This window comes from Callithrix jacchus, chromosome 19, assembly GCF_049354715.1.
Source record: "Callithrix jacchus isolate 240 chromosome 19, calJac240_pri, whole genome shotgun sequence".
NCBI lineage: Eukaryota > Metazoa > Chordata > Mammalia > Primates > Cebidae > Callithrix > Callithrix jacchus.
The window spans coordinates 43,564,983-43,589,294 of NC_133520.1; the positions used below are offsets into that span (position 1 = coordinate 43,564,983).

Below are 24,312 nucleotides of genomic sequence, written 5' to 3' on the forward strand. Positions count from 1 at the left end.
TGCTGGACATACAAACTAATTCTTTTCCTAATTGCATTAGACTGCAACTAGCCTGTGTAACATCGATCTACGTTTATATTCTTTCTACTTCCTGTGTATTGTCTCATTTATCTTCTCGCTGGCCCTGGGCAAGGGAGTGTCATTTCCATTTGGAAATTGAACCAAAATGGAGCACTTGCGATTTGCTCAAGGACATACTGCAAATTTATATTGAAACAGAGCTCAGACTACCGTTTCTTTTGTCTTCACAATTTTATTTATATCTACTCATTTTAAATTCCTCTACCATGTTTGGTTATTTTTAACCTACAAGAAGTATATCTTACTCTTTACATCTAGACTTGGGAACTCCAACAACACCAGGATGTATTGCCAGTTGAATTATCCTTTGGGGGCTCTGGTTAAGCATCAATGTAATGCCGAATGCTGACTTGCTATTTTAGACTTATATTTCAGCTCATACTTGAACATTCTTCCTTATATTCTCTTCTGTCTCTTTTCTCATCTTATGTGTCCTTTTTTCTCTTTTCTCATAAAATCTCAAGGTATTTGGAGATTAAGAAAATAAAATGAAACGTTCTGTTTTTACTTCAAATTGCTTCTTAATAATGATCTTTAAGACTCAAATGATTTTACCGTTTTGCTTAAGAAGTGGTCAGACCTTAGATACATGTAATTTTGTTCATCTGATGGGCCCCATTATCTGAAATCCATACCTGAAACACGTGGATTTGGTAGAGACTGTTAACCAAGAAAAAGAAAATATTTTAGATTTTGAAAATATAGAGTCTATTCAACTTCATTGTTTGGTCAAAAATAGTTACACCTTGATCATTTGATCAAGTAAAATTACTGATAAATTCCACTCCAGCCAAAGAGACTGCTGCATTTAACAGACTAAACCAGTCTGTGACTGAGAATAGCAAGTAGAGAACATCGTACTTTGACGCCAGGTTTACACAGCTGAAAGCAGCACTGCATTTTAATTCCAGCAGCCTTGTGAACAAGAATATGCTTGTACACAGCAAGGTGTAAGCAGTCCTTGCCCAGAATCTGGCTGCAGAGACAGGCATTTCAGGATAGTTCTAGGATCCATCTCCAAACTCACAGGGATGATCAGCAGGGTTCTCCTTCTGCTCTGCCAATGCACCTTGACATTGAAACACATGCCTGGTCATTCAGACATGTTCAAAGGCACCCAGGCAGACAAAGTACCTTCCTTATTCATCAGCCATCTGAGAATATCTTTAGAAATTGTGAGGTTGTCAAGCCCATGCATCTTCAGTTTATCAAAATCCATGATTCCACCAAGCCCCAAGTAGCTCCTCTGTGGTGGGAAGTGCCGACTCCATTATCTGTTCCATGAACATGTCCAATTTAAATGCGAACACTTGCCCTTCCATGAACAAATCAGCAGTCATTCCTTTCTTTTTCTGCAGTTTTAAGTTCAATGTGCTTAGATATTTTTGCAACACCAAGTAAAATACATAATCTTGTGGGTTATTGAAATCAAATGGGGTGGTCTCCCAGAGTCCCTTAATTTCAAAAAAGATGCTCTGTGAAAGTAGCTCCGTCAATGCTTTCAGCAAGTTTCTATCACTTCACTGACTTACTTAAAGAAAATTGCTTTCAAATACTCCATAAACGGGGATAGCTGATAGTCGGAGCAGGAAGGAAAATCAGAATCTTGGTTCTTCTCCAGCTCATTATGTAACCAACTTGATCGGCTCCAAAGTTCAGAACACGTTTTGTTGTAGGAAATCCTCTCACCACAACAGTCATAGTCCGTCTAAAACTCTGTTTCAGGAATCCAGCCTGTGTCATTGCGTGTTGCGTATGGATATCTAATACTTACAGTACTCTTTAAATTCTCTTCTGTCACTTTTCTCTTTTTCTGTGTCATTTTTCTCTTTTCTCACAAAATCTCAAGGTATTTGGAGATTAAGAAAATAAAACATGGATATCTAGTATTTACAGTACTAGATACAGAAGAACAACAGCCTGGAGGTTCTAACAAGGTAGGTGATATATTTTATACCCATTTCACTCAGGAATTAACTTCCTAAGCGCCAAAGTGAGTCAGTTATGGGCTTTCCAGAGCTTCACTTCCTACTGCCTTGTAGGCAGCTGCAATGGGACTGGCTTCTCAGGAGTAGCCTAAATCTGAGGAAGGTCTCTTGTAAAATGAGAAGAAAAAGGGACACCGTAGAGTAACCAGCGCTGATTTTTTTTCCGAAATCATTTCTTGCACTCTGCGACAGAATGAGGTTTGGGGCTGGGGCAGAAATGGAGGAATTTGCAGGTTTAGGAAAGGAACTGAGAGGTCTAAAGGGTAGGTGCACCTGCAACAGGGAGGTGGCTGATGCTCTCAGACTTAGCCCCCCTGGGAAGGAGTCTAAGGAGTTGAAAAGCAGACAGCCCAGGCCAGCTCCACCAGGGAGCCCGTGATAAGTTTAGCCCTATGTCATGATGCCGCTTGGACTCCCTCACTGCTCCAAGAGCCTCTGTGGCCTGGAAGGAGATCTGTAGTGTTGTTCCTGTGAGAGACCTGACCGCATCGTCTTGGACAAGGCGTGGTGTTTGAGGAGGCTGCTAACCTCAGGGGGAGTGCCTGAGGCCAGAGCCAGGGCTGCAGGATACGAGCAGGCAGAGCTGGGCTTCTGAGCACAGCTGAGATCCTGGACACAGAAAGAGAAGACAGGGGCAGGGAAGGAAGATCAACTTCTTGCTCGTTGGGTAAATGAAGGTAGACATGAGTTTTAATTTGGAAAGTAGAAGAATGCCGTCTAGTTTTCTCCACACCTAAGCTGGCAGAGCCAGTGTATCAGTTACATTTGCCTCTCCTTCATCTCCACCAATATTTGGTATTTGTATTGTTAATAGTAATAACAGGGAATATTATTCAGTGTTAATAATTGGACACCTATTATGTGACTAGATTCTAATAGATGATTACATTTTCTTAATTCTTGTAACATTGCATGGCGGGTTTTATAATTTTTGCTCTACCAAGGCTTGGAGGTAGGAAAAATTAACTAGCCTGCCTAAAGCCACCCAGCTAAATGAGTGATGGCCCCACAATTTGAACCCAGGCCAGTAGGATGCTACAGCCCCTCCCAATTTCTCTGGCGGCCACCTGGTTTTCTTTTCCTGGTGCATCAAGTTGGATCAATACAGTATTTATCATGAAGGGAAATGATTTTTTTTTTTTTTTGAGACGGAGTTTTTGCTCTTGTTATCCAGGCTGGAGTGCAATGGCGGGATTTCGGCTCACCGCAACCTCTGCCTCCTGGGTTCAGGCAATTCTCCTGCCTCAGCCTCCCGAGTAGTTGCGATTACAGGCACACACCACCATGCCCAGCTAATTTTTTGTATTTTTAGTAGAGACGGGGTTTCACCATGTTGACCAGGATGGTCTCGATCTCTTGACCTCCTGATCCACCCGCCTCGGCCTCCCAAAGTGCTGGGATTACAGGCTTGAGCCACCACAGAAATGATTTTACGAGGGCAGATCTTGGTCCTCAGATAAGCTCTGTTATCTGAGTACTGTGCTGGTGATTTTGCTTTAGGGAAGAAACTGACTTTATGAGTCCTATTCTCAGCTCTTCTTCTCTGGACAGACACGTCTGTTCTGATTGTGCAGCCACAGTTCTAAGTGGTGCTTAGGGATTCTGGCAAAGGTTCACGCATGTTGTCCAGACTGTAAGATGTGTGGAGCAAGAGCTTCTACACTTGGGCAATGTCACAAGACCCCATGTCTAAAAAATTTGTTAAATTAGCTGGGCATGGTGGCTTGTGTCTGTAGTCCTAGCTACTCAGGAGGCTGAGGAGGGAGGATAACTTGAGTCTAGGAGCTGGAGGTTACAGTGACTTATGACCACACCCCTGCACCCCAGCCTGGGCCACAGAGCAAGACGCTGTCTAAAACAAAGGTTTTACAAATACATGAGAAAAGACAACTCAATAGACTAATGGACCAAAATGTAAGAAGGCAAAATTCAGAATCCAGAGATCTATGAATACAGTTGGGCAATAAATAATAATTTGTGAGTTCAGCAGTCATTCAAGTATTTATTGCCCACTTGTATTCATAGATCTCTGGATTCTGTACAGATTAGAGAAACATCGCAATTCTGTTTTATGTCTATCAGCTTACCAAAAAAGAAAAATGATTGAATTAGCTGGGCACGGTGGCACATGCCTGTAATCCCAGCTACTCAGGAGGCTGAGGCAGGAGAACTGCCTGAACCCAGGAGGCGGAGGTTGCAGTGAGCCGAGATCGTGCCATTGCACTCTAGCCTGGGTAACAAGAGCGAAACTCTGTCTCAAAAAAAAAAAAAAAAAGAATTTACTCTGGCATAAGTATTTCTTCCCTCAAATCCGAGCAGAAATACGAGACCAGATCCAACTTTCTTTCTTCATAGATCATTTACTTCCACAATATCCTTACATCTTCTTGAAGAAGGGTTCTTTGGCCTGGTCCAGTTTTGCCTATATGGGCATTGCTGTTCTTATACTAGTTAGAGAAAATGGAAGGTATGGGTGATTCTCAGCTTGGAGGTTGAGGAATAATGGGTTATGGGGGATATCAGAGGGCAAGCGTGGTCTTTATTGAAAGTTTTCCTGTCTTCTTCCATCCCTTCCTGTATTCCCTAAGTGTTTCCAAACCGTTCCTGTTCCTCCAACACTCCATGGATGAGTAAATACCCACTAGTGTTAGTTGTTTCACATACTTAGCATGGATTTAGACTCGCTAGAGGAAGGAGCATCTACAGGTGAAGTGCAATAGTATAAGAATGGGTAGGTCTATTTGGTCACAGATCCCTCCTGGAGGATGAATTAGGAAGAGTGACTCATTTTGTTGCTGCCTTTATTGTCTATATAAAATGCATATATTGATAGCTAATGTGGCAGTTATTTTCACTATCTCAGTTGTTTTTGTTGTTGTTATTATCATCTGAATTACTCCCCAGTGTCTCACTGTACCCATACTCCTTTATTTTTCTTCTTTTGTACATTTCAAATACTTTCATTCTTTTAATATGTTTTTTGTTAGGCCATTTTATTCACCAGAAAAATGCTATGCTCATAATATCACTTATTTATTAAATCTATGTACCTTTTTAAAAAAACGATTGATAATATCCAGGGTCAGTGAAGGGCAATAAAGCATCCCCATTTGGAAGGATGTGTAGCTTCTCTAGAGATCAGTTTGGCATTACCTACTAAATCTTTAAACATCAGCACAAGCCATCCCACTTCTAGAAATGCACTTTCAAGAAACACTGATGCATATATTTTTGAGGCTATTTATTGTGGCATTGTTTAAAATAGTAAACAAAGACACACTCCAGTTGTCCATTTCCAGGGGGGCTGTTAAGCAGTTGACAGCGAATTAGTTTAGTGTGGCAGTTGGGATGGTGGGCTTTGGAACCAGACTGCCTAAGTCCGCATCACGGCCTCACCTCTCCCTAGCTGTATGCCCTTGAGGAAGTTATTTTTCTTCTCATGTCTCAGTTTTTTTCATCAGGGAAGGGGATAAGAAATAGTATCTATCTTATAGGGTTGTTGTGAGTCGTGGTTGAGTTAAAACGTGTAAAACACTGGGAGCCTGATGCATAGTAAGCATTATGGAAGTGTTTGCTATGATTGTTACTGTTATTTTGTGAAATACCATTGTCATCAAAGAAATTGATGGGAAAAAGTATAGATATATACATAGGTATATATTTACATATGCTGATATTGACCTGGAATAGTCCATCATAAAAAATGTTAGGAGTAGAATGTTTCGGAACAATGTGTATGGTAAAATCTCATCGAGTGTAATAAAAGTTAAAATCGTATTTGCAAAGGTCTGCAAATATATGTACAAAACTGCTCATGGTAATTTAAGAAGTAAGTTATTTAATTAATATGAGGAGTGAAATGGTGGTGAAAAGAAAGGCTATTCTATTTTTTTCTGCCCCAAAATTATTTGAAATTTATTTATCTCACTTTTGCAATGAGAGAAAAATAAGGATAATTTACAGTGTGTCTGTATATTAGGTGTTGATCTAACCATCATATCGGAAAGATTATCCAGTAGTTTCCAGCATAACTTAAAATTGGCTCTGTCCAAAATTAGGTTAGAGCCCATCACAAATGCCTAAAATCAATAAATCACTGAAAATTACCATGTGGGGACGTGAGTTGTTTTGGAACTCAAAATACTCTGGCTAAGTGAAAAGACCTTGTTATGAAAATAACAGATTTTCATTTCCTCTCTAATTTTATAACTCTTGGCACTCCTACTTTTGTTTTGCTGTGAAATGTTTGAAAAGGAAATGAGTGTACACACAGTTTTATTTTCCAAAATAAATACAATTTTAATTCTGCCAAGAGATTGTAGGGCTCGGTGGCATGGAGATACTGCTTTGGAGGACTGGTCTACCGGGTGCACAGTGGAAGGGGCTTTCTTCAGATCTCTGAACTCAAGCATGAGTACCTACGTCACCGATAGACTGAAACAGCTTATAAACCCTCTAACAAAGGCCATTTTGGGAGGGTGCTTCTCACGGGTGCTTGGGAACCCTCGTTCAGCAGTAGTGACTCCCATGCACACATGCCACCTGGTGGGCTCTTGTGGTAACTTCAAGGATTGTGTCTTAGGAATGGCGGTTCTGCTGTAACTTGGATTTTCCCTTCATTGCACCGTGTGAAGAGGTCAGGTTAATGAAGAAGATCATATTTCTGTATTCATGACTCTGCCAGTTCCATTCTCTAGTGATAAGGGATGGAATGAGGTAATTGTCAAATGGCTATATGTGGTCAAGAGACGAGATTGTTACAGGAATTCTAAGAAGACTGCTTTTATTCTTTTTGGAAGAGCAAAGGAACTGTTTTCTATGAAAACCATAAAGCATTTTTTTTCTTGCCTGTATTTAAAATGTTGAGAAATATAAGCAGTTCAAAAGTGCACAGACTACTGTAACCAGTGCCTACACGATATCCAGAACTGACAAGTGTTAACATTTGGTAATACCTAATATACATTGCCATTTTTAACTAAAAAGAAACAAAACATTGCAAAGAAAGACAAAGTTTCTTTTAGTAAAAACAATTTATCTATTTACTTAAATTTTATTTTAATTAACAAATGAGAATTGTTACAATGTGATGTTTTGACATATGTATTTACCTTGTGGAATGATTAAATTAATCTACTTAACATATCCATTGCCTCACATACTTATCTTGTTTTGTGGTGAGGACGTCTAAAATCGATTATTCTCACAATTTTGAAATGCCTGGTTGTTAACTGCAGTCACTATGCTGTGCAATAGATCTGTAAAACTTACGTTTCCTAACTGAAACTTGGTAGCCTCTGAACTGCACCTTCCTGTTCCCCAATCCTGCCCAGCCCCAGTAACCACCACTCTACTCTCTATTTCTATGAGTTCCATTTTTTTGAGATGGAGTCTCGCCCTGTCACCCAGGCTGGAGTGCAGTGGCACACTCTCAGCTCACTGCAACCTCCACCTCCCAGGTTCAAGTGATTTTCCTACCTCAGCAGCTGGGATTATAGGCGCATGCCATCACATCCAGCTAATTTTTGTAACTTTAGTAGGGGTTTCACCATGTTGGCCAGGCTGGTCCTGAGCTCAAGTGATCTGCCTGCCTTAGCCTCCCAAAGTGCTGGGGTTACCAGTGTGAGCCACCATGCCCGGCCGAGTTCCACTTTTCATAAGTAAGATCATGCAGCATTTGTCTTTCTGTACCTGGCTTCTTTCACTTAGCATAATGTCCTCCAGGTTCATCCATGTTGTTGCAAATAACAAGAATTCAGTCCTTTGGGTACAGATACCACATTTTCTTTACCCGTCAGATAAAAATCTCTTTTGAATCTGCCCCAATTGCATGCCTTTACTAATTTGTCACTGGCAATCACTATTATTAAGTTGTTGAATATCTCAATGGTCCGTCCATTTTTCTACTTTAAAGGTCTATTCAGTTCAATTCAGTAGATATTACTGAATATCTCCTGTATACCAGGCACTGTTCTACACACTTAGCATACATCAGGCAACGAAACAAACGAAAGTATTTTCCTTCATGAAGCTTATGGCCTTACAAGGGAAGACAAATAATACTATTTTGCAATGATATATTATATTAGAAAAGTGCTACAGGGAAAAAACTAAACTTCTAGTAGGATGGGGGAATCAGCATTATATGTAGGAGGTAGGCAGTATTCAGTGTAAAATGAAGCGTTCAGGATAAGACTCTTTGACAAGATGTGATTTGAGCGAAGCCTTGAAGGAGGTAAAGGAATTAGCCAGGGGGTTTTCCGGAGGAAGAGCATCCTAGACTGGGTGAGGATGTGCCTGCATTTCTGAAGAACAGCAGAGAGGCTGGTGTGGCTGCACTGGAGGGAACAAGTGTGAGAATAAAAGTAGAAGAAACTGAAGATGGGAGAGGTTAGCAACAGGGCCCGGGAAACAGGATCACACAGAGCCTGCTAGCCGTCGTTAAAACTTTGGCTCTTTCCCTGAAATAAATTGCAGGGTTTCAAGTACACAGGTGACATGATCTGACTGCATGTTGTGTTTGATCATCTATTATAGATTATAAGGTGATGAGAGTATTATCAAGAAGACGAATTAGGAGTCTCTGTAATAATACAAAAGAAAGATCACGTTGCCTGGGCGCAGTGGCTCACGCCTGTAATCCCAGCACTTTGAGAGGCTGAGGCCGGCAGATCATGAGGTCAGGAGTTCGAGACCAGCCTGGTCAGATAGTGAAACCCTGTCTCTACTAAAAATACAAAAATTAACCGGATGTGATGTCGGTTGCCTGTAATCCCAGTTACTCAGGAGGCTGAAGTGGGAGAATCACTTGAACCTGGGAGGTGGAGGTTGCAATGAGCCAAGATCGCGCCACTGCACTCCAGCCTTGGTGACTGTGTAAGACTATGTCTTAAAAGAAAAAAAAAAAAAGCCGGGCACAGTGGCTCATGCCTGTAATCCCAGGGCTTTGGGAGGCCGAGGTGGGTGGATCACGAGGTCAAGAGATTGAGACCATCATGGTCAACATGGTGAAACCCTGTCTCTACTAAAAATACAAAAATTAGCTGGGCATGGTGGCACGTGCCTGTAATCCCAGCTGCTCAGGAGGTTGAGGCAGAAGAATTGCCTGAACCCAGGAGGCGGAGGTTGCGGTGAGCCGAGATCACGCCATTGCACTCCAGCCTGGGTAACGAGCGAAACTCCGTCTCAAAAAAAAAAGAAGAAAGAAAGATCATGTTGGCCTGGATCAGACTGGTAAAGGGTGCAAAATGTTGGACTTCTGGATATAATTGTATATTTTCAATGTAGAGTCCAAGTGATTTCCTGAGATTAAATTTGGAGTATCAGTGAAAAAAAGGAGTGAAGATTCCATTTTCTTAATTGAGGTGAAATTCACATAGCATAAAATGAGCCATTTCGATGCGCAATCCAGTGGCATTTATTATGTTCACAATGTTGTGCACTGATTAACTCTAGTGCCAAATCATTTTTGTCACTCCAAAAGGAAACCTCATATCCATCACCTGCTGTTCTTTCCTTTTCCAAACCTCTGGCAACCACAAATACAATTTCTGCTTCTACTGATTTATGTATTCTAGGTATTGCATGTAAAGGGAATCACACAATATGTCACCTTCTGCGTCTGGCTTCTTTCGCTTAGCACGATGCCTTCAAAGTTTATCATGTTGTAGATGTGTCGGCACGTCACTCCTCTCTGTGGTGGAGTGCCTTTTCACTGTATGCACGGACACCGCGTTGTGCTTCTCTATTCCTTCCCTGGTAGACATTTGGGCTGTTTCCAGTGCTGGCCCTTGTGATGGTATGGAGATGAAAATGTGTGTTTGTTTCCGTACTTGTTTTCAGTTCTTTCGGGTCTATACCTAGAAGTGGAATTGCTGGGTCACTTGATATTTCTGTGTTTAACCTTTTGAGGAACTGCCAGATTGTTTCCACAGTGGCTGTAATATTTTGTAGTCTCACCAACTTTTGTTATTTTCTATTATGCTTTTACATTTTTATTAGAGCCACCCTTACGAGTTCGATTACAAAGCTTTTGGCTTATAAAAATGGAATTGCCATAACTGAGGTAAGGAAGGGTATGTGTGGGAAGAATGGGATGATCAGCATTGAGTTTGGGTAGGGTGAGATGCCTCCTGAACATCCAGGTAGCACTGTGGGGTTGACGTTGGAGAGATGAACAGATTTGGGCTGAAATATAATATGGAGCCACTGGCACTTAGTTGCCACTTAAATCCATGGGACTAGGGGAACATAAAAGGCTCAAAGGTACTCCAAACTTAAGAGGTTGGGTCAAAGAGAAGGGACACGTGAAGGAGACAGAAAAACAAGAGAGTTTCATGTGCTGAAAGACAAGTGAGAAAAATGTGTCAAGGAGGAGGAATGAGTGACTGTGAAAAGCTCTGAGAGATTAAGTACGGTTAAAACTGAGAATTGGGGTTTGGACTTGCAGTGTGGACGCCACAGGCAACCATCATGTGAGCAGTGTCAGTGGAGTGGGGGAAATGGAGCCACTTGGTATAACTGAATAATAATGCTTTCCAAATATCGTCACACAGGGAAGTGAAGACATGAGACAGTGGCTGGTGGGGAAAATGGGGAGAATGGAAGGCCTTTTTTTTTTTTTTCAATATCAGAAAGATAACAGCATGCTGTATGTTAATGAGCGTGGTCCAGTGTAGAGTAAGAAAATAGATTTTTGTTTTTTTAGAAGAGGGTGTAATTGCCAAAGAGATGTCCTGAGCAGACATAAGGATGGGATACAGTGTATGAGTAGAGGAACTGCCTTCTGATGGGAGCATGGCCAGTTCATTCTTGGGAATAGATGGAAAGGCAAGTCCTAGATACTTACTCAGATGCTGGGAAGTGGAAAGAGAAGTCAGTGAGATCTGTGGGTGTGAAGTAAGAGGAAGACCTTAAGCTGAGAGTAAGAATGAGAGAGAAGGTGTTGGAAGTTTGGGGAGAGGTAAGGGAGTGTGAATAACCCTTTGGGAGACTGGATGAATGGATGGAGTAGAGATAAGAAGCATGATTGCTTGGGGATATTAGGAATGCTCTTGTGATCCAGCATGAATTTGGAGTTTGCTTTTCCCTAGCCTTGCTGGGCTGCACCAATTCAGGAGTACAGAGTTGGAGGTACGGGGGCTGGACAAAAAACAAGTGCAACAACGCAGAGAAGGGCATGGGCATAGAGAGCGTGAACAAGAGAGTGTCTCCGCTGACTGGTTTGGATTTTAAGCTGGATAAAGTGACAACCTCATGTGCTCTCGGGACATGGTGCTGTGATCAATGGATTGCCGATCCTAGTGGGGCCCATAAATGGTTGAAATCACAGTACCACAGACAGTGGGAGGAAAAGGTATGAGCTTCTGGGAAGGGTGGGAGGCATGAGATTGGCATTACGGAGCATTCACAGCTAATGATGACGCGGAAGTGAGTGGTGGAGGCAGCGTGGAGGAGAAGGGTATTGAAAGGGATGGTTCAAGGAAATGAAGCCCCAGTGTGTTGGAGAGATCATCTGTATATATGGTAACACTTTTAGGATTCAGGTGCAAGTAATGTTGGAGACAGTGACAGTGAGAAAAAGGGTATTGACCCAGGAATCAGTGGGTAATGGTGCCATTGAGGAATATTGGATGTTATAGTATGACAGCAGGAGCCTCTTCGGGGAGAAGAAAGGGAGAATGAATGGTCTCAAAGAGGCGGTGAAGAGCAGTGAGGATCTCTATGCAAACCTCCTCCTCTGGTGGCACAAGGTCTAAGGGAGGAAAAACAGCCTCCTCTGGAGAAGGGTGCAGTCTAGGCAATAGCTCCAGGGGAGAGTCAGTTTTCTTTTTTTAAAATTTCAACTTTTATTTTATATATGGGGGGGTCCATGTGCAGATTTATTACATTGGGATGCTGAGGTTTGAAGTATGGATCCCGTCACCCAGGCAGTGAGCGTTAACTGGGTTTTCAGCCCATGTGCCTGTTCCTTCCTCCCTGCTCAGCAGTCCCCAGTGTCTCAGGTTCCCATCTTTTATTTCAGGTGTGCTCAGTGTTTAGCTCCCACTTAGAAGTGAGAATATCTGGTATTTGGTTTTCTGTTCCCATGTTAACTTACCTAGGAATATGGCCTCTAACCGCATCCATGTTACTGCAAAAGACATAATTTTGTTCTTTTTTATGGCTGCATAGTATTCCATGGTGTATATGTACCACATTTTCTGTATCCAGTCTACCATTGTGGGGCATTTATGTTGATTTCATGTCTTAGCTCTTGTGAATAATGCTGTGATGAGCATATGAGCGCATGTGTCTTTCTGGTTAACACATGCATTAGTCTTGGCAAAGAATTTTTGGCAAAGCCCTGAAAAGCAATTGCAACAAAAACAAAAATAGACAGGTATGACCTAATTAAATGAAAGAGTTTCTGATCAGTAAAAGAAACTGTCAACAGAGTAAACATATAGCTTACAATAGGAGAAGAGATTTGTAAACTATACACTTAACAAAGGCCCAATATCCAGAATCTGTAGAAAATTGAAATCAACAAGCAAAAAACAAACCCATTAAAAATGGGCAAAGGACATGAACAGACACTTCTTAAAAGACAAACATGGAAAAATGCTTGTCATCTCTAAGCATCAGAGAAATACAAATCAAAACCACAATGAGATACCATCTCACAACAGTCAGAATGGCTATTACTAAAAAGTCAAAAAACAGTTGCTTGCAAGGCTGAGAAAAAAAGGGGATGCTTACACACTGTTGTTTGGAATGTAAGTTAGTTCTGCCACTGTGGAAAGCGGTCTGGAGATTTCTCAAAGGACTTAAAACAGAGCTACCATTCGATCCAGCAATCCCATTAGTGGGTATATACCCAAAGGAAAATAAATCATTCTATTGATTTTCTGTTAGAGCAAAAAGAAGTAGGACAGATTGAGGAATAGATACTAATGGACAAATTATTCATTATATGTATGCAACAACGTGGTATTTGAAATTAAATGACTAACACAATTGCAATCCCTTCCTGAACATATGACCTGTGATTTAGAAAACCAACTACTACATACTATAATACACCTCCAACAGAGTTCCAGCATATAAAAGGCTATCTACTGTGTGTTGAATAAATTAATATAAAATATCATTATGCCAGGTTGAGATCAAGGAGGATATGGCAGAGGCTTAGAATTTCTAAAACAATTGGGATGTTCTCTGTTAGGGTTCTATTCTATTTAACAAACTATTGAGAACTGAGTGCCTGCTATGTGCTGATATGGAACAGGACAGATGCAGTCCCCTCTCTTTTTTGAGGCAGAGTCTCACTCTGTCACCTAGGCTAGAGAGCAGTGGTGCTATCTTGGCTCACTGCAACCTCCACCTCCCAGGTTCAAGTGATTCTCCTGCCTCAGCCTCTTGAGTGCCTGGGACTACAGGTGCATTTTAACATGCCCGGCTAATTTTTGTATTTTTAGTAGAGAAGGGGTTTCATCACGTTGCCCAGACTGGTCTGGAACTCCTGACCTCAAGTGACCCACTCACCTTGGCCTCCCAAAGTTTTGGGGTTACAGGTATGAGCCACCATGCCTGGCCCCTGATTCTTTTCAATGGAGCTTAAATTTAAATGGGTATAATTCATGGATATAGGACTAGATTTTTAAATGAAGAGACTTGTGCATGATTGGGGTATTTTGCACTAGGCTCCCAAATATTACTGAAAATCTTATTCAGAAGTGTGCTCATTCAAATTTATGCATAACTAGACTGTTTCGCAGCCCCATTATGCTTGAGGATGTGTGTATGTACGTATGTTTCTATTGTTTGTATAGGGAGGAGCAGAAGGCAGTAGATAGAGAGGAAGAGTCTGATGTCTTTATTATCTTCTTCCTACCTCCTCTCATTCTCAAATCGAGTTTGAAAGCCTAGGTGCTCAGCATGGAATTATAAGAAATTATGAAGTTTGACTTTCTTAGTTTGTAATTCACTAATCCTATTTCAATAGATCGAAGAGTACCATTTGGATAAGTAAATGATGAAATTTATTGAGAGAAATAGAAAGAAGAAGCAAGAGTGTTCTCGGCATCTTTTGTGGTATTTTATTATAGATATGTTCCTTTTTGCAAAGCTGGAGGCTTTCTTTTTGTTTCCATTCAAGTGCACATACGGAGGGAATCAGGAAATACACGCTGTGGTTGCAGTGACCGGTGGGGATTTGAGTGCCCTGAAGAGCGCTCACTCCTTCTCAAGGGCCAGTAGCTTCTGGACTCCAGGTCTGTGGTGCAGTGTGGAAATGCAGTCCTGCAGGGGCCAGATCTTCTAATTTAAAAAAAAAAAAAAAAAAAGGTTTAATGAAGTCCCCCTTTTTTAAATGTGGGAGCTAATTCCACCACATTCATCCCACAGGTGGCCAGTTTGCAGTCTCTGATATAGACCCTCAGCAAATAAATGGCACCATTTATAATGCCTGATACCGATCATGGACAGTTCAGACAGTAATTCTGATTATGCAGACTTGCTTGCTGATGGGTGCAATGTCTCACTCTTCCCCACTTTAAATCTGAACAGATTTTTCTTGCTGTTTTTCGCGTTCTTTAGGGCAGCATGGCCCAGTAGAAAGTTCTGCAGTGATGGACGTGTTCTGAATGTGTGCCTTTCTGTCCGGTCGCCACCAGCCACATGCGACTCTTGAGCACTCAAGATACGGCTAGTGTGACTAAGGAATGGGAGCTTAAATTTTGTTCAATCTGAATTAGTCAAATGTAAATCATCACCTGTAGCCAGTGGCTAGCAAGCCTTATCTGAAGGTCTCGGTACCATATCATCTCCTCAGAAACCCAACCCAGAGTCACTGAATTGAACCAAACTAATGCATGCCTTTGATTGCAAAAAAGAGTAAGGAGGAAAGGGAACAAATCCACTCCAGCCTTGGCGGGGTCAGGAGAAAATTCTATGTGCCTAAATTTATCAAGCTTATACATCACATTGACACACTCTTAAATAAAATATATTCCTATCCTCCTACCTGTGAAATATTTCTTCATAATGTCCTGGAAGGCAAGGTTCAAATTTGGAATTCCTGGACTCGTAGGGCTCTGTCCTGGAGCACAGTGGCCTGGAGGGAGCTGGCCCTTCTGTCCCCACCCCAGCTCTACTCCGCACCACAAGTGGTCTGGTGCACTGCCCAGACAGAGTGGAACTTTACATACCTGCCGTTCAAGGACCATCTTTGGGACACTTCTGTGGATCAGATGGTACGTTCTCTCTTTTCTCCCTCATGGCTGTAGCTGCATTTGATTTTAAGACACCTTCCACAGCTTTATAGAAATGCCATAGAAAGTGAGCTCCTGTATTGGGCTGGGCATAAAGCTCCCCTCTGGGACAAGTGCTATGATCTGATTGATGCCTTCAGGGACCCCACGTAAGGTCCTACCTCATTGCCTGCAAATTGAAGGATAATCAGTTTTCTAAATGGGCTTGCACTGACTTCTTCAGGGGCAAATTAGAACTGAACTTGGCTGCTGCCTTTAAAGTGTGTAAGAGCTGAAACAAGGAACAGGTATAGGTGTGACTTTGGTCAAAGGTTAATAAGGAGTGTTCACTTCATTAAGCTGCTTGCTCAGCATCACTAAATCGTCTTCAGCAATCTGCGTCAGAGGACTTCTTATTTGGGGCAGTCCTTTATGGCAAAAATAAAAAAGGGGGGGCAGGGGAGTGGAAGATAAATTACAGATTGCTTTTAATTCATGTATAAATCAACCCAGTGAGTACCATGTGATTAAAGTCATTAGTTAAAACATCAAGTATCTTGATGCTCTGAAGCCATCTTTATTATCTTCATCTAAATGATTTGCAAATTCTGGCATTAAAATAGGTAGAAGAGAATAAACATTATAGTCACACTCTATACACGCATAGATGTGTGTGAAAAACTTGAGCACCTTGAGGTGGAGGGCAGTTTCCAAAGCTTGTTTTGAACAATTGACTGATCACATTCGTTTCTGCTTGGAGGCATTTACGCCAGTATCGTTAACAGGTAATAAGTCATTTTGTTACCACTTGGAGAAAGATGAACTATACCCTGATTGTGCTGGGGCTCCCTCTTGTGGTAAGAAAGAAGAACAGGCACGTACATAATTCCTGACAGCTGAAGACAAGAAATAGATGTTCCCAGGGATAGAACCGGAAAGGGTAAACTGTGATGATCTGTAAAGATTCGGGGTATCCGGCCAGTTCTCTCTGTCATTCAGGATTGTCTGGGAAACAAATTCCATGCTTTCCGTTAGATATTTTAGACCCCGCAACACACTCTGAGCTACAACTGCTGCTACCCTTCTTAAAGACACTCACATTTTACCACTCTCTCCTCAATTTCCTTTCCATTACAGCCTCTTTTCAGCATTAGAAACTGTCTTATATGATTTCGTAGCTCATAAATAATACCTTAATAGAAATTAGTGTAAGTATTTTACTGATGAAATATGTTTTCCCCTGTGTCCCTTTTCATATATGCAAATGCTTAGCAATCTTGGGTGGTTCTAGAAAGTGATAGTTTCTTTTTCTCAGTGCCTCAACCTAATTTTTTCTCTGCCAACATCGATTTCTGTTGAAACAGAAACCTTTGAAACATTATTAGAAGCTGAAAGGCATCCATACATACTATATGATTCTTAGACTGTTTAGGTCTGCAGAGTCTTGCTCTGTTGCCCAGGCTGGAGTCCAACGATGCAGTCTTGGCTCACTGCAACCTCCCCCTCCTGGGTTCAAGTGATTTTCCTGCCTCAGCTTCCCAAGTAGCTGGGATTACAGGTGTGAGCCGCCGCGCCCAGCCTGAGGTTAAATTTGAAAGTACCATCTTGCCTGTGTGACTCTTTCAAAGGGGCTCTAATCACCAGTGCATGGTGAGGTCTCCTAGCCCTGCTGCCTGAATTAGCTGCAACTGTGAGGCTGAGAAGGCGTGGGTAAGGCTAAACATATCCAATGGCCAGGCAGAATACATAGGCAGTAGATAGGACTAGGAGTTAAAACTGGTTATGGGAGAAAGAAAGGTTCTTTTATGGGAGGAGATGGACAGGTGCCATTCTGCTGCAATGGGATAATTAGAGGTCTATGTCTCTTTGTTTTCTCTAAATTCTATGCTAAAGGGGAGCCCTAAATTGTGTTAGTAGGGAATGGGGGTCACAGTGGCCGTGGGGAGCTTCCAATCTCTAGTGACTACCTTTTTGGAATCCCAGGTGCACTTTTCATTAATGCAGGACCAGCATTTGAAAATATTGAATAGGTGAATAAAGAGTACTGTGAGGAGGGAGGTAATGATGTCTTGTTGGGCTTCTCAAAGATGTTTCAAAGATCTTTCAGTGGTACAATAACAACTTTATTAAAAAGACAAAATGGATTTGCTCATAAGAAAACACGAAATGAGGCCAGGCTCAGTGGCTCACACCTGTAATCCCAGCACTTTGGGAGGCCCGGGAAGATCACAGGGTCAGGAGTTTGAGACCAGCCTGGCCAACATAGTGAGACCCTGTCTCTACTAAAAATACAAAAATTATCTGGGTGTGGTGGCGGGCACCTGTGTTCCTGGCTAATTGGGAGACTGAGGCAGGAGAATCGCTTGAACCTGGAAGGCGGAGGTTGCAGTGAACCAAGACCGTGCTATTGCACTCCAGGCCTACAGAGAGATACTCTGTCCCACGCCCCCTGCCCCCCGCAAAGAAAAAAGAAAAGAAAAAGAAAAAATCCCACTAGATGAAATAGATACAACTTCTGTGCAATTTGCCTTAGTCTATTTAGGCTGCTGTAACAAAATTACTATAAACTAGGTAGCTTGCAAACAAAGAAACTTATTTCTCATGGTTCTGGAGGCTGGAGAGTCCAAGGTCCAGCCACTGGCGGATCTGATGCCTGGAGGACCTGCCTCCTGGTTCTGCCCTGGGAGCAGGCGGTCTAGTCTCCCTTGGTTGTCTTTTATGAGAGTACTGATCCTGTTCATGAGGGCTCCTCCCTTTTGATCCTGTCACCTTCTAAAAACCCTACCTCCTAACACCATCAAGTTGGGGATTAGGTTTCAACATGAACTTGGAGGGGCCACAAACGTTCAGACAATCGTCCAGTTTGTAATAGGATTTCTCTTTCCTTGCATCTTCCCATGTTCAGAAGCGTGGGAATAGCTTTCCGCCAGGCATTTTGCCTGCTTGGCCTCAGACTTTTCATTGCTGTACCTAGATAGTCTAGTTGTTCGGTGTGTGTGGGAAGACAGGACCTAGGGGGTGCAGAGGGAAGGACTGGCTTTCCGGATGTGCACATCAGGGGTGGGAGGCAGGGTCTGGCTCTGTTACCCAGGCTGGAATGCAGCGGAGCAATCTCAGCTCAGCGCAACCTCCGCCTCCCGGGCTCAAGCCATCTGTCCACCTCAGCCTCCCAAGTAGCTGGGACTACATACACACCTCATTACACCAAGCTAATTTTTGTATTTTTGGTAGAGATGGAGTTTCACCATGTTGCCCAGGCTTGTCTCAAACTCCTGGGCTCAAGTGATCCACCCACCTCGGCTTCCCAAAGTGCTAGAATTATAGGCATGAGTCACCATGCCGAGCATGGATGGCCACATTTTTTAATGGACTACTATTTTATAGAAAAGTCCAAGTTTTTTTCTGCTTCTCACTCTCCAGAACTTCCTAACTTTCTTGCCGATGGTTTCTGAGGCTGGGTATCAATGAGGTGGTCGTGGTGCAGCATGTTCTGACCAGATCAAGCTGAGAAGTGTAACAATTTTGGTAATAAAAGTGCCAAACAATTTTTCATATCAATAGAATCCCGGTTGAGTCAATAGGCAGATACTTATTGAGAAATCCTTCTCCACAGTCCCTTGTTGTTTCTACTAGGTTAACTTATTTGAGAAAGAAGGCCTGCCAGGACACTATATGTGTGAGCCTTCTCCATTGCAGAAAAAGCACTGATTATAAATCTACTTGGGCTTATGCAGAGGCCTGACACAGACAGGAGGATGGTACATCCCGTGATTAACGCACCTCCTACCTTCGCCTTGCCATTCAGTCCTGTTGGGAGGATTGAGGGAGATGGCACGGACGTTGAGGACTGAGCCAAAGCTGAGTCCTCAGACAACAATAAAAACCATTCCTGGAATGGAGTGTCTTGTGTGCAAAGGCCTGGAAGTATTGGTGATTATAAGGATTTGAGGATACTGCAAGCAGTTTATGACTAAAGCATATGGAACTAGTGGGAGCATGGTGGGAGAGGAAGCTCTGAGGAGGTCTTTCCTGAAGGACCTCAAATGCCATGGGGAGTAATCTCAGGTTTTCACCTTGCAGTCAGTAGGATGCTATTCAAGAATTTGAGGTGGGCACAGTGGCTCACGCCTGTAACCCCAGCACTTTGGGATGCTGAGGCCGGCAGATCGCCTGAGCTCAGGAGTTTGAGACCAGCCTGGGCAACACAGTGAAACTCTGTCTCTACTAAAATACAAAAAAATTATCCGGGCATGGCGATGTGCGCCTGTAATCCCAGCTGCTCGGGAGGCTGAGACGGGAGAATCGCTTGAACCTGGGAGGCGGAGGTTGTAGTGAGCCAAGATCGTGCCATTGCACTCCAGTCTAGGCAACAGAGTGATTCTCCTCTCAAAAAAAAAAAAAAAGAAGAAGAATTTGATACAGGAGACACATGTTTACAATCTGGCTAGATGGTAAGATACCGAAAAATAAAAAATAAAAACCCCAATGTCATCCAAGAAGTGTCTGAAGACAATGCATGATTCACTGTTAAATGGCTGGGCGCTGATGAGTGACAGTCACAGAGAAGAAAAATTGCTGTGAACTGAAGCTATCAGGGACGTCTTCCTGAAGGATGGAAGACTAACATGGCACCTTGAAGAACAGATGGAAGAAAGGGAGACGCTTCACTGATGCCGTAGTATGGGATTTCTGTTGCTCACAGATAAAGGCTAACGGAAAAACATGGACCATGCTTATCTTCCTGGCCACACTGCAGTAGATGTTGCCACCTCCTCCCATGAGAGGAGACGTGAGTGGGCGTGGTCTAAGGGAGAGTCGCAGTGATGTGGCTGTTTCCAGAGAAAGGCCTTCAGGATAGGATGATGAACGGACAAGGCACCGGAGGCAATGTTGGCTCATCCCAGCTTGGGGACAAGTGTTAGATGCTCCAGAGTTTCAGAGTATTGACTTATTGAATCCATTGTACTCTCTGAAGGGGTGTCTAGAACCTACTCAGTGCAAGCACTGAGCTACATCTTGGCCAGATCTTGGTGTCTCATGCGGGCACCTAATTTGCCTGCCATATTGGCTTCTCTATTCTGAAGGACCTTTTCCCAGAGGGAGTGAAAATGTGTGTATTTTTCTGGGGCTTTGTTGATTCATGGATGCTCCTTGATGCTGTTAGGCCTGATGAGTGCCATGGATTCTTCTAAGAAATCAGAACCCTTGGCCATTAGCATGAATTGTATTCCTGGGGATGAATTTGCTCTAGAACAAGTATTTAGCTTTGCCGGAAGTTATTCCTGCCCTTTCTAGGCCTAACCATACGAGAAGGTGTGAATTTTTGCTTTCCCATAAGAGGAAAAGCAATAACAAAAGGAACCCAGTCTGAGCCCAGAACAAATCAGCTCCAAGCAAAAGGAATTTTACCAATTCATGGGACTCTGCCAACATTGCCAACAGTGGTGGGAAGTCAGTTGATTAACTCAGCTAGTAAATATTCTACAATGCAATAGGTGCTGTCCTGGGGATACAGAGGTGAACAAAAGAAGCGTGGTACCTGTCCTCCTGAAATTTACAGGTGGTGGGGGAAAGGCAAGTCAACAGATGTTTTTGCTTATGTGCGCTATTATCCTAACGAGCCCCGGTCTGAGCTTTGGATGAGGTTCAGCTGCTGTAGCGTGCTAGCTGGGTGACTGAATTCTTCTGAGATAATTTTTTAAACGATAAAATGTGGCCAAAGCACAGGAAAAGCAAAGAGCCTCGTAGTTTAGCATAACTGAGCAGCACAAGCTAGATTTGAAGCGTCTTGGAAGAAAGGGTCCCTGCATTTGAAGAACTTTGATTATACTCTTCAAGCTAAAGCTGTGCATCTTACACTGCCTTGATGAGCAAAGAACTCTCCTTTCCACCTGTTCAGATTTGACAGCACCACGCCACATGATTTAGTCTGGACTTAGCAAACACCCACCGATGACCGTGTTGCCGTGACCACGGAGCGCTCATCAGCATTGCCCCTCTCGTTCGTCTTTGTCTAGGCAGGATTCTCCTTTACTCTGATTGGAATCGCAGCTGTTTTGACTCAGGTTGGAGGTGCATGGACGCCGGCACAGTGCCTGCCTCCCCTGGGTCAGCTCTTACTATCATTTCATTCCACAAGCAACACAACTCCTCTCAGTTTAAAAGGAAAAGAGGGAGAGTCATAATTGAACATAGCAGTCCTCGGTGCTTGCTGAAATGCTAAATGAGGGGCCTATGTTTTTAAGAGCACTTTCTAGGGGAAATTCTGAAATTGCAAGCTGCAGCCCTTTCTCTCTTCGTGCTCTGTTTGGCTGATTTCCAAAGCATTGAGGCCAGCAATTGAAGGACTGAAATGTAATCGGTGGTGATACGTTTATGCCACATGAAACATTCTCTGCCTCCAAAGGCTCCAGAGGCTGTGGGAAGCAGCACATCAGCGACAGCTCCTGGCTGCTGGACTCTGCAGGGAGGGAAGGAAGATTGGTCGCAATGGTAAGAAACTCTGGAGTTTTCTACAGACCTAGTTTATTACCTGGGAAAGCATACTTAGCCTCTGCTGGTGAAAATGGCTGTTGGTAGCATGAGACTGAACAGTCACTTGAGCTCTAAGGCACTGTCCATTTTTGACTAGAAGGGCAGGAACACTCTTTTCACCAGAGCACTGATTTTTGAAAAATGATTCCTTTCGTGTCAGAGGTAATGGTGCCTTGTAATTAATAAGACCGTCTGCTGGGCTCTGCCAGGGAAGGAGCGTCCCACGGTGACCTCAGCTGTAAACCCTAGTTAATGCTGTCTCTGAAGTGTGCTCTTTCCTCTCAAAGTGATTGTCATTTCCATGAGATGCTTCAAATAAATGGTTGTCTATTTTCTCGATATGTTCGTGTGGGGTACAGACCCATTCATCCCTAAGCAGCTTGCTTTGAATTGTCACCATTCTGTGAGCTTCACTGTTTACTGGAGGCATCAAGCATTACTACAGCAAACTTCCCCCTGATTTGTCTTTCTTTCTTTTAAAACTATCATAGGCAGGCAGCAACAACAGGAACCCAAGTTTTCAAAGAAAAAATGATCTGACTTTGGAGGAAGTTTGTTTGATTTGGTTCCGTAAAGCAAACATTTCCAGGGTGAGGTGATCCTTACTGTGAACTTGAGTTCTTTGGATGAGGCTTTAGAATTCACCGTGTAAGTGACAGTGTGCTTCTCTCCTGGTCTCTGCTTTCTGGGTGTCTTTTCCAAGTGCCTCCTCCCAATCACTCAGGTACAGGGGAGAAAACACGGGAGGTGGGAGGAAGAACCAGTGTGCAACAATGGGGCCACTAAACATTTTCTCGAAAGAATGAATGGGTGAAGCATGTTGATAAAATAAGGTTACATAACATTGGGAAGAAAATAAAGCCTATTACTGCTGAGAGAGAATGCTTGAAATATACGTATTTGACTGCACAGCTGATGTGTGGGAAATGATGTCTGTTTCTAATCCAGATGAATAAGGAGACTGGTGATAAAGGGAGGGTGGGAATTTCTGGACGTGAGTTTGCTTTCCAACAACTCAGAAAGGGGGAAATTGGAAACCAGATCTATGAGAATCATTCCTCTCATTCCTGCCTTCACACTCCGTCCCTAGATCACCCGTAGGCACACAGACCAGAGAAACTGCTGCCAAGGCAAAGCTCAGATTTTCCCCTCCTTAGCTGACATCTCGTGCCATTTATCATCTCATCCATTTTAACAGTTCTTCTTACCTGTTGAGGAGTCAAAATAAAGACTCCCTTGTTTCTCCTTAATCAGCAGGATGGGTTAAAAATAAATAAATAAGCCACATATCCAGCATGAGGATTAAATGGGACACTGAGTGCTTTGGAATGTTTGGCCTGAATGCTTGAGGCATAATCATTCCTTTCTTCCTTCATTAGCCTGAGAACATTCCTTTAAGGATTATCAAGGACCAGGATGAAATGCAGGTCCCTCTCTGGCCAGCACACTTGGAGCGTGGGCGTTAACATACACATAGTGACATTCACCTACAGTGTTCAGGGAGAAGTGAGGAGCAGGTCAGGGGCTGAGATCATTCAAGTACAATCGTAGTACAAGCCGATGAAAGTATATAGACCTCCATAGAGAGTGAACTTACCTTTGGAGTTGTGGGAGGGCTCAGAGGGAACTAAGAATCGCTGCAAGCTCTTTACATCCAGACCATCCTCTGGTCATTTTGATTAATTACTATTTAAAAGGTTGGAAAAAAGTGCCCAATTTTACATTGACATAAAAGTTCCGGTCTAAGTGAGCTCTTCTTAATGACACACTAAAATGGCAACGATTTTACAGGGAAGGATACTGACCACCTGGCTTTTGCCAAGGTAACCATGTTCCACCTTTCATTTTAGTGAGAGCTCTGTAAGAGACCACTGATTGGAAGAGGAGTGAATCTATACATTGGATTTTCATTAAATCCCTTCCGTGATGAAAAGGAAACCAATCACGTTTCTCATCATGCAAATGTGATCAGTTATTTTACTTACCCAGGGTAAAGGACACTGTGTTTAAAACCCTCTCCTTGACCTCATTAGAATCACAAGCATGTCGGAACTTGCTGGATGTTATACCAAACAAGTCAGCCCAGCTTTGGCTCTGGCTTCTGATTACTTTTTAAGTTTTATTTACAAATTTAAAGGAAATGCAGATAATTAAATGTATACTACATAATTACAGATGACTTTAAGATATTTCAAAGCAAGGAAAATGAGTGGAAGTTCTCAGTAATATTTTACAAATATCAAGGACATAATGTGCTGTGTGCTAAGTGTTTTAAATGCTTTAGTAACCTCCAGTCTTGCTTTTAAATACATATTTTAAAATTGTTACCCCTGTTGCATTGAGGTAAGACACACGGAGTTCTGTGCTCTCTGAAGGGCACGCAGCTAGTGAGGGGTACGCCAGGGTGGGAATGAATGCAGGCTGGCTCTGGGGCCCTCACCCCTGAAACCACCTTATCATATGGCCTTTCAAAGTGG

The 24,312-nt window shown here is 42.7% G+C and overlaps 1 protein-coding gene across 7 annotated transcripts in view; it reads left to right on the plus strand.

The window, feature by feature from the left end:
• Positions 1-24,312, plus strand: part of PLD5 (phospholipase D family member 5) — a 407,569-nt gene that overhangs the window by 44,277 nt on the left and 338,980 nt on the right. For 3 of the 7 annotated variants that reach the window (XM_035281093.3, XM_078357236.1, XM_002760866.6), the window contains exon 1: positions 21,662-21,793. The exons of the other annotated variants lie outside the window; for them this stretch is intronic. Coding sequence is in view for 1 of the 3 variants with exons in the window: in XM_002760866.6 (XP_002760912.2) it covers positions 21,677-21,793 (117 nt within the window). In the remaining 2 variants the exon portion in view is untranslated. Of the gene's footprint in view, positions 1-21,661; positions 21,794-24,312 lie in introns of those variants that run through there. 7 annotated transcript variants of the gene reach the window in all.